The following is a 13540-nucleotide window of genomic DNA, read 5'->3' on the forward strand; positions in this document are numbered from 1 at the left end:
TTGTTGGCTGCTACCAGAAGCATGTACCAATTATGACATATTTTTGGCCAACGACAAGAAGGTGGTTTCATTCTGGCAATTTAAAATTTGATCTAGACATGGCAGAAAAAGAAGTGGGAGAACCTTGTAAGTCACTTGTTTGGTGCGTCACAACTTTTATCACAACTGGGAACACAAAAGCAATTGTGGTAAATCAAGGACTACTTGTAGTCAGTTTCAAACTTTCACTTTTGTTTGTCTCCTAACCATTCCCACCCTTTGCAATTCTTGAAAGCCTGGTTACTGTCTTATTCACATCGAAAGCAATGCAATCATTCTGGCAGCCTGGAACTGGAAGCTGCAGGCACCCAATGCAAACATTACAGTCAGGGGTGGGTTCCTGCCAGTTCTAACCTCTTTTATAGGACAGGTTCCACAAATCTACAGTGCCGTTTAGAACTGGTTCCAGTTCCCTCCCCCTGCCCATCCGCACATCATCAGGATGAAGAGTGAGAGGAGGAATTCTGGGAGTTGAACTCCACAAGTCTTAAAGCTGTCAAGTTTGAACACCCCTGGGTGTTTTTTTTCTAAAGGGTTAGGGGTGCAAGGGTCTTGTAACCTGACGGCTTTAAGACTTGCGTGCTTCGGACTTATGACCAGTGTTTGTTTAGGACTGCGGATGTATTTTCTATTGGTTACTGCGCACCTGCCAGCCGGCAGGAGAAAAGCCGCTAGCTGATTGGATGCCCATCTGACAGCTACGGTATAAATAGCTATCAGACGGGATCCTGAGGTAATCTGTTGTATGTTATCGTTGAATTGCTTAGTTAATAAACAGCTAATTGTTCAGCCATCACATCGTCTTATTTGACTCCGGTTCAAGATTTACTACTGGCGACGAGGGTGGGATCTCGCTATTAACAGCTCTACCATAGTATAGTGACTGTGATGGCTGCAATTAACTGTTCCGATGAGTTCTGCCCTGAGAGGGAATCGTGGGATACGTTCCTCGAATGGTTCCAATGCTATTTACAAGCTAATGACTACGGAAGCCTTCCTGCTGACAGGAAAAGGGGTGTCTTCCTCAGTTCGTGTGGAAGAGAAATGTTTGCCATGGCTCACGCGCTGGCAGCCCTGATTCCTGTCCATGATATTCAATGGGACATCCTTTTGGCCAAGCTTAAGGGCCATTATGCCTCTGCACCATCCCATTTTGCTCACCAGTATGCGCAAGAAAATGAGTCAATTAACCAATACATCGCCTCTTTGAGGGCATTGGCTATACATTGCAAGTTTGCGGATCTGGACGACGCGTTATTAGAACAATTCATTTGTGGAGTGCGTGACAAGCAACTCCAGCACAGACTTTTATCCAGATCTGAACTCACGCTTAAAATTGCCATGGACGAAGCCCACACTGCGGAGATGGCAGACTGGTCCACTTTAGTTATTCAAAAATACCAACTGAATGATGTCATGACCCCAAAACTTTCCTCAGTCCACCAACAATATGAAGGGGAAACCGTAGAGTCTGAGGAAGATCAAGAGGTTAGCCACCTCAGGAACACCGGTACAAAGGGAAATTCCCCAAAGACTTTGTGGAAAGTTTGCCTAACATGCGGTGGAAATCATTTAAGGTCCACTTGCAAATTCAAAACTGCTGTGTGCTGGCACTGCAGAAAGAAGGGGCATTTGGCAAATGTGTGCTGGGCTCTACTGCCCGCTAACCATCCCGAGGAAGACAGATTCAACAACCACCGCCCTGAAAAGAACTGCAAGCCTTGGCATATAAATCCAATAAACCTCAAACCTCAACAAGTGTTTTTCTGTGAGCGAACAAGACAGCAAAATTCAGGAATGGGCTGTTAGCTCTGCATCCATCAAAGCAGCTAGGCGAAAAAAAAATTCACCTCGATGGGACCATAGAGGGCCGACCCTGCAAAATGGAACTAGACACGGGCTCTGCCAAGTCCATCATTTCCTGGGCCACCCTTCAAAAGCTGATTCGGTCCATCACAAGAAGCCAGCTATCTGCCTGCCCGTGCTGCCTTAAAGACTATCAGGGGAATGTCATTCTGGTTTTGGGGAGTGGTCACTTTAATGTGCAGTTTGGCCAGTTCCAGAGTCAAATTCCTCTGATAATTGTCGCTAAACCGCTAGCTTCACTCTTGGGGCTGGATTGGTTTAAGGCATTGGGGTTATCCATCTCAGGGACAGTGACGTGCGGTGAGGTTCACGGCCGGTGAGTTAAGTGGGCAGGACCTCTATATTCTCCTCCCCCCACCCCTCCAATCTAGGTAGGGTCAAAAAGTTCCCTGGGCAGTCCTAAAGCTGGGCCAGATTGCTCAAGAGCCAGGAGCCCTTCTCCAGAGTTCAATGACACGTGTTTCCAAGAGCGCCACACTACGCCGTGTAGCCACCCTAGTTTCCAAGAGGACCGCTGGGGCTGGTGGTCAAATGTCACGCCCTCCGGCATCCGTTCCAAGCCGCTCCAGAAAAAAAAAACTGCCCGCCTCTTGCCTTTGAAGGAGAGGAGGAGGGGGGGGCACCCACTTGGGGAGGGGGGGAGGACAAGCTGCAGGGTTCATCTCCCCGCCGCATAAGGATTGGAGGGCTCGCCTCGGAGCCCACCTCTCAGCGTGCGCGCGCTCGCTATAGCTATACATAGTAACCCACCGTGGCATCTGGAGTCAGCGTGGCTCCGGGGCTATTCCAAAGCCTCATGAAGCAGTTGCTCCATAGACTTCCTGGCATAGTCCCTTATTTTGACGACGTCCTGATCACTGCTGGCAGCGCATCAGGACTAGTCAAAATCCTGCACCAGGTGTTCTTGCGGTTCCAGGAGGCTGGCCTCAAACTTAAGCCAACAAAGTGTAAATTGGGAGTTCCAGCAGTGGAATTCCTTGGGTACTTAATCGATGGTCAGGGTATTGACCCCACACCATCAAAGGTTGAGGCCATAATGACTGCCCCAGTTCCGACCAGTAAGGCAGAGCTACAGGCCTTTTTAGAGTTAGTTAATTTTTATTCTATATTTCTTCCACATAAGGCATCAGTGGTGGAGCCGCTCCACTGGTTATTGGAGAACTCCACCCCAAGCCGTGAAGCAAATGCTTTCGTAGCTGTAAAAAGATTGCTCATATCCTCTGCTGTTCTGGTGCATTACAGTGATAGGCTTCCTCTAGTCCTGGCATGTAATGCTTCTCCTTTTGGGGTGGGCGCTGTGTTAAGTCATGCCTATCCGAATGGGTTAGAGGCCCCTATCGCTTACTACACCCACACTTTATTGAAGGTTGAATGTAAGTACAGCCAAATCGATAAAGAGGCTTTGGAGGCTGTTGCGGGAGTAAAAAAAATTCACCATTACCTTTACAGCCGTTTGTTCCAGTTAGTGACCGACCACAAGCCTACGCCACAAATTCTATCACCACGGATGTCACAGTGGGCAGAATTTTTGGCGGCGTATTCTTATACCTTGGTGCACTTCCTGGGTAAGGAAATGGGACATGCGGACGTCCTGAGCCGTGCCCATTACCTACACTCGTGGCTGACCCAGCTGCCTCATCACAGGTCCTCCTTGTGGATGACCTGGAATTGCCACTGTCTGCAGCGGATATTGCCCAATGCTCAAAGATGGATAGGGTCCTTCTCCGAGTACTGGACTGGGTCCGCTGGGGATAGCCACCCAGAAACATAACCCCTGAATTTCTTCCATTCTACCGGCGGCATATGGAGCTGTCTGAATTGCAAGGCTGTCTGTTGTGGGGTGCCAGGATCATGGTTCCCTTGGACCTCCGACATCAGATCCTCATCCAACTCCATGAGGGCCATCCAGGCATAGTGCGGATGAAGTCATTAGGCTGCAGCTATGTCTGGTGGCCCAACATGGATGGTGATATCGAGGACTGGGTTCAGCGTTGTCATCTTTGTCAACAGATCTGGCGGGCTCCGCCAGCTACCTTGGTACAGGAGTGAGTATCTCCCCAGGCCCTGTGGTCCCGAATCCACGTTGATTTTGCGGGACCCTTTTTAGGACAAACCTTATTAGTAGTGGTGCGAATTGGGTCGAATTGTTCCCCATGCACTCCACCACTTCCAAAGCCAGTAGCCGGGTACTTATTGGGCTGTTCGCAACCCATGGTTTGCCGGACACATTAATGTCCGACAATGGTCCACAATTTGTTTCCTCCTCGTTCCAAACTTATCTTCCCAGTCTGGGTATCCGGCATGTTATGGTGGCTCCATACCACCCTGCGGGGAACGGGCTGGCTGAAAGGGCCTTCCAATCCACTAAAGATGCATTAAGCCGATTGACCCAGTGCAGCTGGGCAACTAAGATTGCCACTACCTGATCGCTCAACATACAACCCCATGCCAGGTCACGGGTAAACGCCCCGCTGAAATATTAATGGGATGGCGGCTTTGGACCACTCTGGACCGCCTTCACCCTTCCTATGCTACTAACTGACCTCTTAATGAACCTCCCTCACCTAGGAGTTTTTCTGTGGGGGTAGGAGTGTACACGCAAAATTTCACGGGGGACCCTACATGGCTACCGGGGTGGGTGACCCATGTAACTGGACCCTGTTCCTACAGGGTCCAGCTCGTGGATGGACAATTTGGGTGGCGCCATGTGAATCACCTGCGCTGCCGAATTCCTGAGGAGCTATAGAGTTTTCTGGCAATTCCTACCATTCCTGATCTACCAGACACCGTCTGCCGGCAAGACACTCCACCACCTGTACAGCTGAGTACTGTGCCGCTTGATACGATCTTGACAGACGACTTACCTAGAGGTACACGCCACACTCTGGGGATGGGGGTTCCTGCTGTTGTAGAACCTCCTGCGTCATCACCAATGCCGTCTACAGAAGATACTCCTTCTTCTTTTCCAACCTCTCCATTCTGGGAGGGTGCACCGTCGCCCCACATATTTACAAGACTACGTGTGCACAATCAGGGGGAAAGCAGTGTTATGTCCCCGGACTTATGACCAGCATTTGTTTAGGACTGCGGAAGAAAATACTTTAGGACTGCGGAGAAAATACTTTAGGACTGCGGAGAAAAGCTGCTAGTTGATTGGATGCCCATCTGACAGCTACGGTCAGACGGGGTCCAGAGGTAATCTGTTGTATGTCATTGTTGAGTTGCTTAGTTAATAAACAGTTAATTGTTTAGCCATTATGTCATCTTATTTGACTCCGGTTCAAGATTTACCAGGTTAGGGGTGCAAGGGTCTTGTAACTTGACAGCTTTAAGACTTGTGTGCTTCAAATGCCAGAGTTTCTGAGCCAACATTTTGGTTGCTAAGCAAGAGCATTGCTATGTGAGTTTCACCACATTTTACAAGTTGGCCACACCAGTCACATGGCTGGCAAGGCACTCCCACCTGGTCACATGGCTGGCAAGCCACTTCCACTCGGTCACATGGCCGGCAAGTTACTCCCACAAAGTAGGCCACACCTACAGAAGAAGTGCTGGTAGAAATATCCATCTGGTTCAGTTCCAAGGGGGAGAAAGGCACTGGAAACAAAATGGAAGCTGGAGGCTGATTGGAAAGAGGGTCCATTTATTGATGAAGCAGAACCACCAAACATGGGTAACTGACCACAAAGAGCTGAGAGAGGGTGGCCTTTAAACCTTCTCTTGGGTTTTGCACTTGAATTTTCTGTTCCTGTGCAAGAACATTTATTCAGTTGGCTGTTGAAATTGCTGGAGATACACACAAACACACACAAACACACACATGCCTTATTCATATGGGTCACCTTGAATTTTGCAACCTGGACTTGGTAGACCTTATGAACATTTTTTTTTAAAGTTATTCTTTGGAAAGATTTTTGGGCAAAAAGCAATATGTACATTTTGCACGATGACACCAGCTAATGTTAATATTTGCTCTGCCCCTTACATTGCAATCTACTAATCCATTTACCCTATTGAATTTAATATGAAATCCATTCTCCCAAGACATCATCAGACATATTTTTCATATTTCTGTGTCCAAAACCTATCCAGAAAGTTGCAATTTCTTTAATTCAATTTATTCCAAGAATGATCAATTATGAATTCTGTACTAATTGGAAGAATAAAGAGTATAGCATTTTCCTTATTGCACAGTAAAATCAATGTGATGTTTGTTTATGGAGGCTTGCATTCTACGCTAATGTTATGAATATTTCTTGAAAGTTATAAAATTCAGAGCATGTTCCCAATAACAGGGTTTGAATCATAATTACTTGTGGGATGTTATTGCCATTTCTGTTTCCAATTAATTCATAATGTTGTCCTTTAGTGGCATCTTGTTCGTTGCCCTGCATGCCAGGTTTTCAAGAGTTCCTTGATGCCTAAATCCATTTCACTCTAAAGTAATGTTTCTGAGCTTTAGAGATTTTAAGTTGTGTGGACTTCAACTCCCAGAATTCTCCAGCCAGCATGGTAGTTGAAGTCCACACAATTTAAAATCACTATAGCTCAGAAACACTGCTGTAAGCGTACAGGTAGTCCTTGACTTATAATTATTCATTTAGTGACCATCCAAAGTAACAACGGCACTGAAAAAAATGATTTATGATCATTTTTCACACTTATGATTGTTGCAGTATCCTCGTGGTCATGTGATCAAAATGGGGAGGCATGGCAACTGGCTCCTATTTATGACAGTTGTAGTGCCCCAGGGTCATGTGATCACTTTTTGTGACCTCCCAACAAGCAAAATAATAGGGAAGCAAGATTCACTTAACAACTATGTTACTAACTTAACGACTGCACTGATTCCCTTAACAGCTGTGGCAAGAAAGGTTGTAAAATGTGGCAAAACCTAAATGACACATAGATGTTGCTTACCAATGGAAATTGTGGCTTCAATTGTGGTTGTAAAAGACTCTCTGTAATTCACCACATGGTGTGCTGCATTTCTCTGTTCACTTCAAAAATATAGGATAAATATGCCAGACAAAGGAAATTGCACTGGGAAAGAGGATCTGATAATGTAAAATGTAAATTTAATTATATATTCTTTCAATGCAAGAGTTGGACAAAGCATCTTCAAACACGTTGCAATGGGTATCTGGCTTCAAGTCTTGTTTTGCATAATTTGTCTTCCTGCGAGATATTAAAGAAGCTGGGGATCGAGCTGCTCAAGGCAGCGGAGCAGAGGAACGACTTTCGAACTTTATTCGTTTTCCCAATCTGCTGCCCTTCATGTATTTTGAAATTCAACCTGTCCCAGTTCGAAATGCCCTGAGGATTCTGGGAGTTGTAGTCCCAGCGCACAGGAAGGTTGAAGCAATCGTATTCAGAAGGGGAGATGTGTGTAAAACCCGAATTGTTATGCCTGAGCAGTTTTGTTTTGCTTTTCCTGTCAAAACCTCATTGCATTCCCCGCCCTGTGCATTATTATCAGTACTGTATCAACATTTATTTTTCGTTCTCAGTTTTAATTAGATGCGTCTTCTGCCTGGTGGGTGGGATTATTTTTTTCCCTTTGACCAATTAGGACCCTGCCCGCTTTGTTTGAATAAGAGGATTAAAAAGGCTTTCCTCGCTGGCCACTTTGTCGTCCATTGGCTGCGCGGCCACCTAAATTGCGATTTCTTACGCGAGCGCCTTTCGGCCACGCTTGCATGCTATTGGCAAAGCTTCCCATCAATCGAACAATTTGAAACCCGCCCCTCCTCTAGTTCCTTCTCACGGCCGTTAGTAGATAACCACCTTCCCTTTAAACGCCACTTTGCCCAAGCGTTCATATTCAAATTCCTCCAATCAAGTTCCATAGCTCCGCCTCCCCACTACGCCTATCCCCATTGGCTGCCGACTGTCGCGGACATTGGTTGTCAACGGTTCTCAGAGAGGAGAGGACCCCAGAAGAGAGGGGGGTGGCCCGGACTCCCTCCGTTCTAACCGGCCTGATTGGGTAGCCGGGGTTCTAAAGGGGTGTGGCTGATCTTGAACGAGGGTTATAAAATCGTTTGTTGGTCAGAGGCCACCCTCATTAAAGTGAGGGTGGCAGAGTTGAGTTGGGAGGGGGGGGTGTCTCACAGAGGGGAAGCAGGAGGAAGAAGGAAAGGGGTGGGGGGGAGTGACGGGGAAAATATCCTAAAAATATACACTTGCAAACTTCCTAAACAAGAAGATCCAGCATCCATTCAGTGGGGGCTGTCTGAACCCCCAAGTCAATTAAGGATAGGTTCCTTGATCAGAAGGGATCTAAGTATCGATTAAGGCGCGTATGTGAGCCCTCCAGAGATCAGGGTAAATCGAGCTACTTTGCAACCTCTGTGCAGACCCAACACAATGGTGAGTGGCTTTCCTTGCCCACTTGTTCGAAGTTTGACGCTTGGTCTCTGGGACTCCCCAGAACCTGGGTAGGTTTACATGGGTAACTTGGGGTGTGGGTAAACCGATGGTGAACTTGAACTCTTTCCCAAAAGCAGAATCTGGAGAGCTTACATGGTTGTGCTGCGCAGGCATACGTGTGAAGTTCAAAAATCCAGTAGCATGTGGAGTGAGTGTCTTTTTGTGCCTGAGTGTACTGCTACTAACTTAAGGACCAAAATCTTTGTGCAAGATTTTATGATCTTTGGGCTTCGGATGAGCATTAGATTTCTACACTGAAAATGAGGGAACAGTTACCAAAGTTTTATTTTGGGACAGAGTGGCGTCTTTCAGTATTGGATGCAGAACATTTCTGAGATCTACTTCTATGTTGGTCGGTAATTGAGTAAAAGGTTGTGGGGTGGGACATGATAGTATTGCAGGAAAATGGACCCAAATACTGTTTTTGAGATGTGGCATGGCCTTTAGTCTTTCTGAATGTTCAATTAAAATTTTAGATCTCTGCAGCTTAAATAGTTTGAAGAAGATTAAAGTTTGGTTTAAATACAATGGGCTGTCCATGAAGAATGCCACATTTCAAACCAATGTTTGAAATTATTATGCTTCTTTATTTCTTTGTTCTAACTTTATTGTCCCCTCCAAGTTCTTCCCCTGAAACAAGCGTGGCATATCTTACTGTTTGTTCTTATGAAAACACATTTTCTGGAGACCAGAGGATATTTTCAAAAAACATAATTACTTATACAGAAAAGTAGATTTCTAACCATTGAAAGGAAAATAGATTTCTAAACACTACATAAATAAGTTTGATTTTTCTGGAATGCAATGGTGTTGGGAAACTTCTACCATCTTTATTGATACAGAATACCATCTGGATAAGTGTTAAAATGGTGTGCATTTTCTTTTCTTTTGGGCAGGTATTTATGTAACTGCATGTTTTCTTCCTGCCAGATATGAGAAGTTGCCCCTTTTCTCAAAGGAATATTTCATATTTGAGGGGTCCTTGGTGCTCTCTGAGCTTGTTAGTGATAGTGATGCTAGCAGTGATGCTGATCATATTATCTAGTTTGGGTAAGGAAATGTCTGCAAGAAAACAGCAAGCTTAAAGAGCACCAAAGACCCCTCATATCAACCCTGAGCTACAAATATTCTTTATTCCATATATGTCAACTTTTTCACTCATTAGCACTGTAAATGTGAGTTGCAGTAATCAAAGCTGTGAATCTTAATGGTTTCATTAACAATACTGTTTTAAGATCAAAAGATTAAAAGTCTTTTGCTCTGCTATCCATTTAGTCCTTTAGCTCTCTTCAATGCACAATTGTGTGCACTATTCCACGTACCCTTTCCCTTGGTATTGGAATCTGCGGGCTCTGAGCTTTTGCATGCTTTCAAGTGTATTTAAATTTTGCCTTTTCTCAAGGGGTCAGACTTGGCAAGAAATATATGGCAGTAGAGGGGGACTTCACTGAAGATTGAAGATGCCTCTGGGTGTAAGATGGAACTAGATTCTCTGATAACTTCATCCCATGAGCATTTGGATTTCATTGAGTGCTGTTTTAAAGTGTGTTCTAAAAAGGGGGGTGGGGGGGACAAAGCACTTTTCTTGTACAGGTAGTCCTACTTAGCATCCAGCAGCTTGTTCGTTAAGCAAAGGAATTAAGTGAAACCAGGAGAACTATTTTATTTCAGCTTTTCTTTTCTTTACAGATATGAGAAGTAAATTCAAGGATTGGTCATTGAGTTACTTTTTCATTACTGTCACTAAACAAGGACAAACTCTAACTTAAAAAGTTTTATTGGCCTATATAGGCAAACTGAGAATGTTAGGATAGGAAACCACAACAATCTTGCCTGTATGCTTTATGTCAGAGGTGTCAAACTGGTGGCCCATGGGCCAGATGGTCATGCGCAGGACACGCCCATCCCAGCCCCATGAAGGGGAAAAACATGCAAAACATCACGTGATGGCAACATGATGCCACAAGTTTGACACCTGTATTTTATATTATTCTCCGTGCTGGATTTGAGTGTACAATATTTTTGTCTTGCTTTTGCTCCAAAGAGAGAGCATTCTCAAAACATCCAGAGTTATTCTGCTTCTGTTTATATAGTCACTTTATAAGTCACTGACATAAGACAAGTGCAGTCATTTCTACCATCATTGATGATAAATTGTTGTACTGTAACTTTTTTTTAATAGTCGGTCTCTGAAAAAAATCAGATTTTGTGGGCACAAAAGGAAAATAAGTAATAAAGAATACTGTTGCTTAGGCAACAGTAGTAGCTCTGTAGATTATCCTTTTCAAGTGTCAAATTCTGTATTAAGGTACTGCTTTTCATTAGGTTAGTTCAAAGCCCCAAGAATGTGTGTAGCTGTATTTACACTTTGGCAAAGGGGTATTTTAATGTGCAACCCATGGTTATTGTAACAATGTTTCTCACCATTCCATCATCAGACATAATAGCTCTTGTGGTTATGATAATAAATTAATGTGAAATTAAAAATATAGAAAGGGAAGCCCATGACAGAGATTAACCAGGGCTGGTCTTGAAATGGAAGCAGTAAGCTTTCAGGGAAAGCAGAAAAGTCATGGTACAAAAGGCCCTGCTCTTTTCTGTATTTTATTATCATTTTTAAAAAATCTAGTTTTTAGAACTAAACCACTTCTTAAACAGGTTAGTCATCAAACTGTCAAAAATATGTAGTTGTCAGAAAGGTTAAAAATGCCAATTTCTCAAATATTTATTTGAGATTCTAGAACTGATAGTGAAATATAGTTGGACGTACCTGTAGTGCAAGTGAGAGACCTGAGGTTTCTATAGTCTGATGTCACAAAGTACAGTAAGTTTCCCTTGGTAACTCGTGTGCAGTGTATGCGGCCCATTCAGTGTTTGAAGCCAGGGAAATCCCTTGGAATTCTTTCTGATTTCCTTGTGATTACGTATAGTTGACAGATGTCAAAAATTTAGTAAAGGTAGTCCTCAACTTACGACCACAATTGAGCCCAAGCTTTCTGTTAAGTGAGACATTTGTTGAGTGACTTTTGCCCCATTTTATGACCTTTCTTGCCTCACTAGTTAAGTGAATTATTGCAGTTGATAAGTTAGTAACCCAGTTGTTAAATTAATCTGGCTTTGACTTTGCTTGTCAGAAGGTCGTAGAAGATGATGAACATGATTTTGGGACACAGCAATGGTCATAAGTATGAAACAGTTGCCAAGCATCTGAATGGATACTGGAAAGGTTGAAACTTTGAAAAACGGTCATAACTCACTTTTTACAGTGCAGTTGTAACTTTGAATGGTCACTAAATAAACTACTGTAAGTCGAGGACTACCTGAAAAGGGTAAAGCTTCTGTAGATGTTACAAAATTCTGGCCCTTGTTCAGTGCAAGGGATAGGTGGGTGCAAGCTGATTTTCTGTTCCCTCATCATGCAATCTAATTTTTGCATGATTGGCAGAATGACACCAGGATGCCTTAAGTTCTACAATTTCAGATGGTGCTTGTGGAACCTTGCAATACAGCCTTTCAAGTTTTATTTTAAAATTTGTTTTTTAAAAGTTTTAGAAGTCTTGGAAGTTAGATGTTGGACATTTTTTAAAAAAAACAACAACTATGCAAAATCCCAGGATGAATTCTAGGGCCTGAAAAAGGTGGCTCATTATGAATGCTCTGTATTTGTTTAAAGGGAGAATCTCTTCTCTCAGAGGTGTGTAAAATATTTGACATTTGAAACAATCATGTGGCATTCAAAATGAGCTTAAAAATACTTTCAAAGTGGTAGTCTGCCTGTTTCAAATATTGACTATTAAGCAAAATAGTGTGCTTCAAATTGTAAATTACTGTACATGCCATCCCCTCCCATCCTTTCATGTGTGTGCACGCACACAATCTTTTAGTCTCATGGACATACCAAGAGGCAAATAATAAATTGTTTATGATAGTTGATTAGTAAGAACCTGTGGGATAGATTAAATTCAGAATAAGTGATTAGCACAGGAAAGGATTTGAAACTGCTCTGCCCTGATTCTAACTGTTTGTTTGTTTGTTTGTTTGTTTTATTTATTTATAGGCCGCCCTTTTCCCTGAGGGGACTCAGGGCGGCTTACAATCAAAAAGAAAGGGGAGTGTAGGACAATACGAAAAAAGAAATGTGCACAAAGTAAATTAGACAATAAAACTCAACATTCACTCAGCATTCGGGAGGGGCGAAATAAGATTATCCCCAGGCCTGACGGGTTAGCCAGTTCTTGAGGGCTGTGCGGAAGGCCTGGACGGTGGTGAGGGTACGAATCTCCACGGGGAGATTGTTCCATAGTGTCGGAGCCGCAACAGAGAAGGCTCTCCTCCGAGTAGTCGCCAGTCGGCACTGACTGGCGGATGGAATACGGAGGAGGCCAACTCTATGCGATCTGATGGGACGCAGGGAGGTAATTGGCAGAAGGCGGTCTCTCAAATAGCCAGATCCACTACCATGGAGCGCTTTATAGGTGGTGAGTAGGACCTTGAAGTGCACCCGGAGACCAACAGGTAGCCAGTGCAGCTCACGGAGGATCGGTGTTATGTGGGCGAACCGTGGTGCGCCCACGATCACTCGCGCGGCCGCATTCTGGACTAGCTGTAGTCTTCGGATGCTCTTCAAGGGCAGCCCCATGTAGAGCACATTACAGTATTCCAGCCTAGAGATCACAAGGGCTCGAGTGACTGTTGTGAGGGCCTCCCGATTCAGGTAGGGCCGCAACTGGCGCACCAGGCGAACCTGGGCAAATGCCCCCCTGGTCACAGCTGAGAGATGGTGGTCAAAAGTTAGCTGTGAATCCAGGAGGACTCCCAAGTTGCGGGCCCTTTCTGAGGGGTTTAAATTTTGTCCCCCCAGCCTGAGTGATGGTATGGTGGTCAAATTTTTGGGAGGGAAACACAACAGCCACTCGGTCTTGTCTGGGTTGAGTATCAGCTTGTTTGCTCTCATCCAGTCTTTAACGGCTTCCAGTCCCCGGTTCATCACGTCCACCGCTTCATTGAGTTGGCACGGGGCGGACAGATACAACTGTGTATCATCCGCATATTGGTGATATTTTATCCCGTGCCTTCGGATGATCTCGCCTAGCGGTTTCATGTAAATGTTAAATAGTAGGGGGGATAGGACCGACCCCTGCGGCACCCCATAAGTTAGGGGCCTCAGGGACGATCTCTGCCCCCCCACTAACACCGACTGCGA

General features: G+C 44.6%; 1 protein-coding gene across 1 annotated transcript in view; it reads left to right on the plus strand.

Annotated features, from left to right (window-relative positions):
- The first annotated feature begins 8062 nt into the window (after positions 1 to 8062).
- Positions 8063 to 13540, plus strand: part of UBE2S (ubiquitin conjugating enzyme E2 S) — a 32136-nt gene continuing 26658 nt past the window's right edge. Inside the window, exon 1 of the mRNA XM_087713915.1 lies at positions 8063 to 8277. Within this exon, the coding sequence (XP_087570041.1) occupies positions 8275 to 8277 (3 nt within the window). The 5' untranslated portion in view covers positions 8063 to 8274. The remainder of the gene's footprint in view (positions 8278 to 13540) is intronic.

This window comes from Thamnophis sirtalis, unplaced genomic scaffold (assembly GCF_051295495.1).
Source record: "Thamnophis sirtalis isolate CommonGarterSnake01/CBP01778 unplaced genomic scaffold, rThaSir2_p1.2 scaffold_4, whole genome shotgun sequence".
In the NCBI taxonomy this organism is placed as follows: Eukaryota; Metazoa; Chordata; class Lepidosauria; order Squamata; family Natricidae; genus Thamnophis; species Thamnophis sirtalis.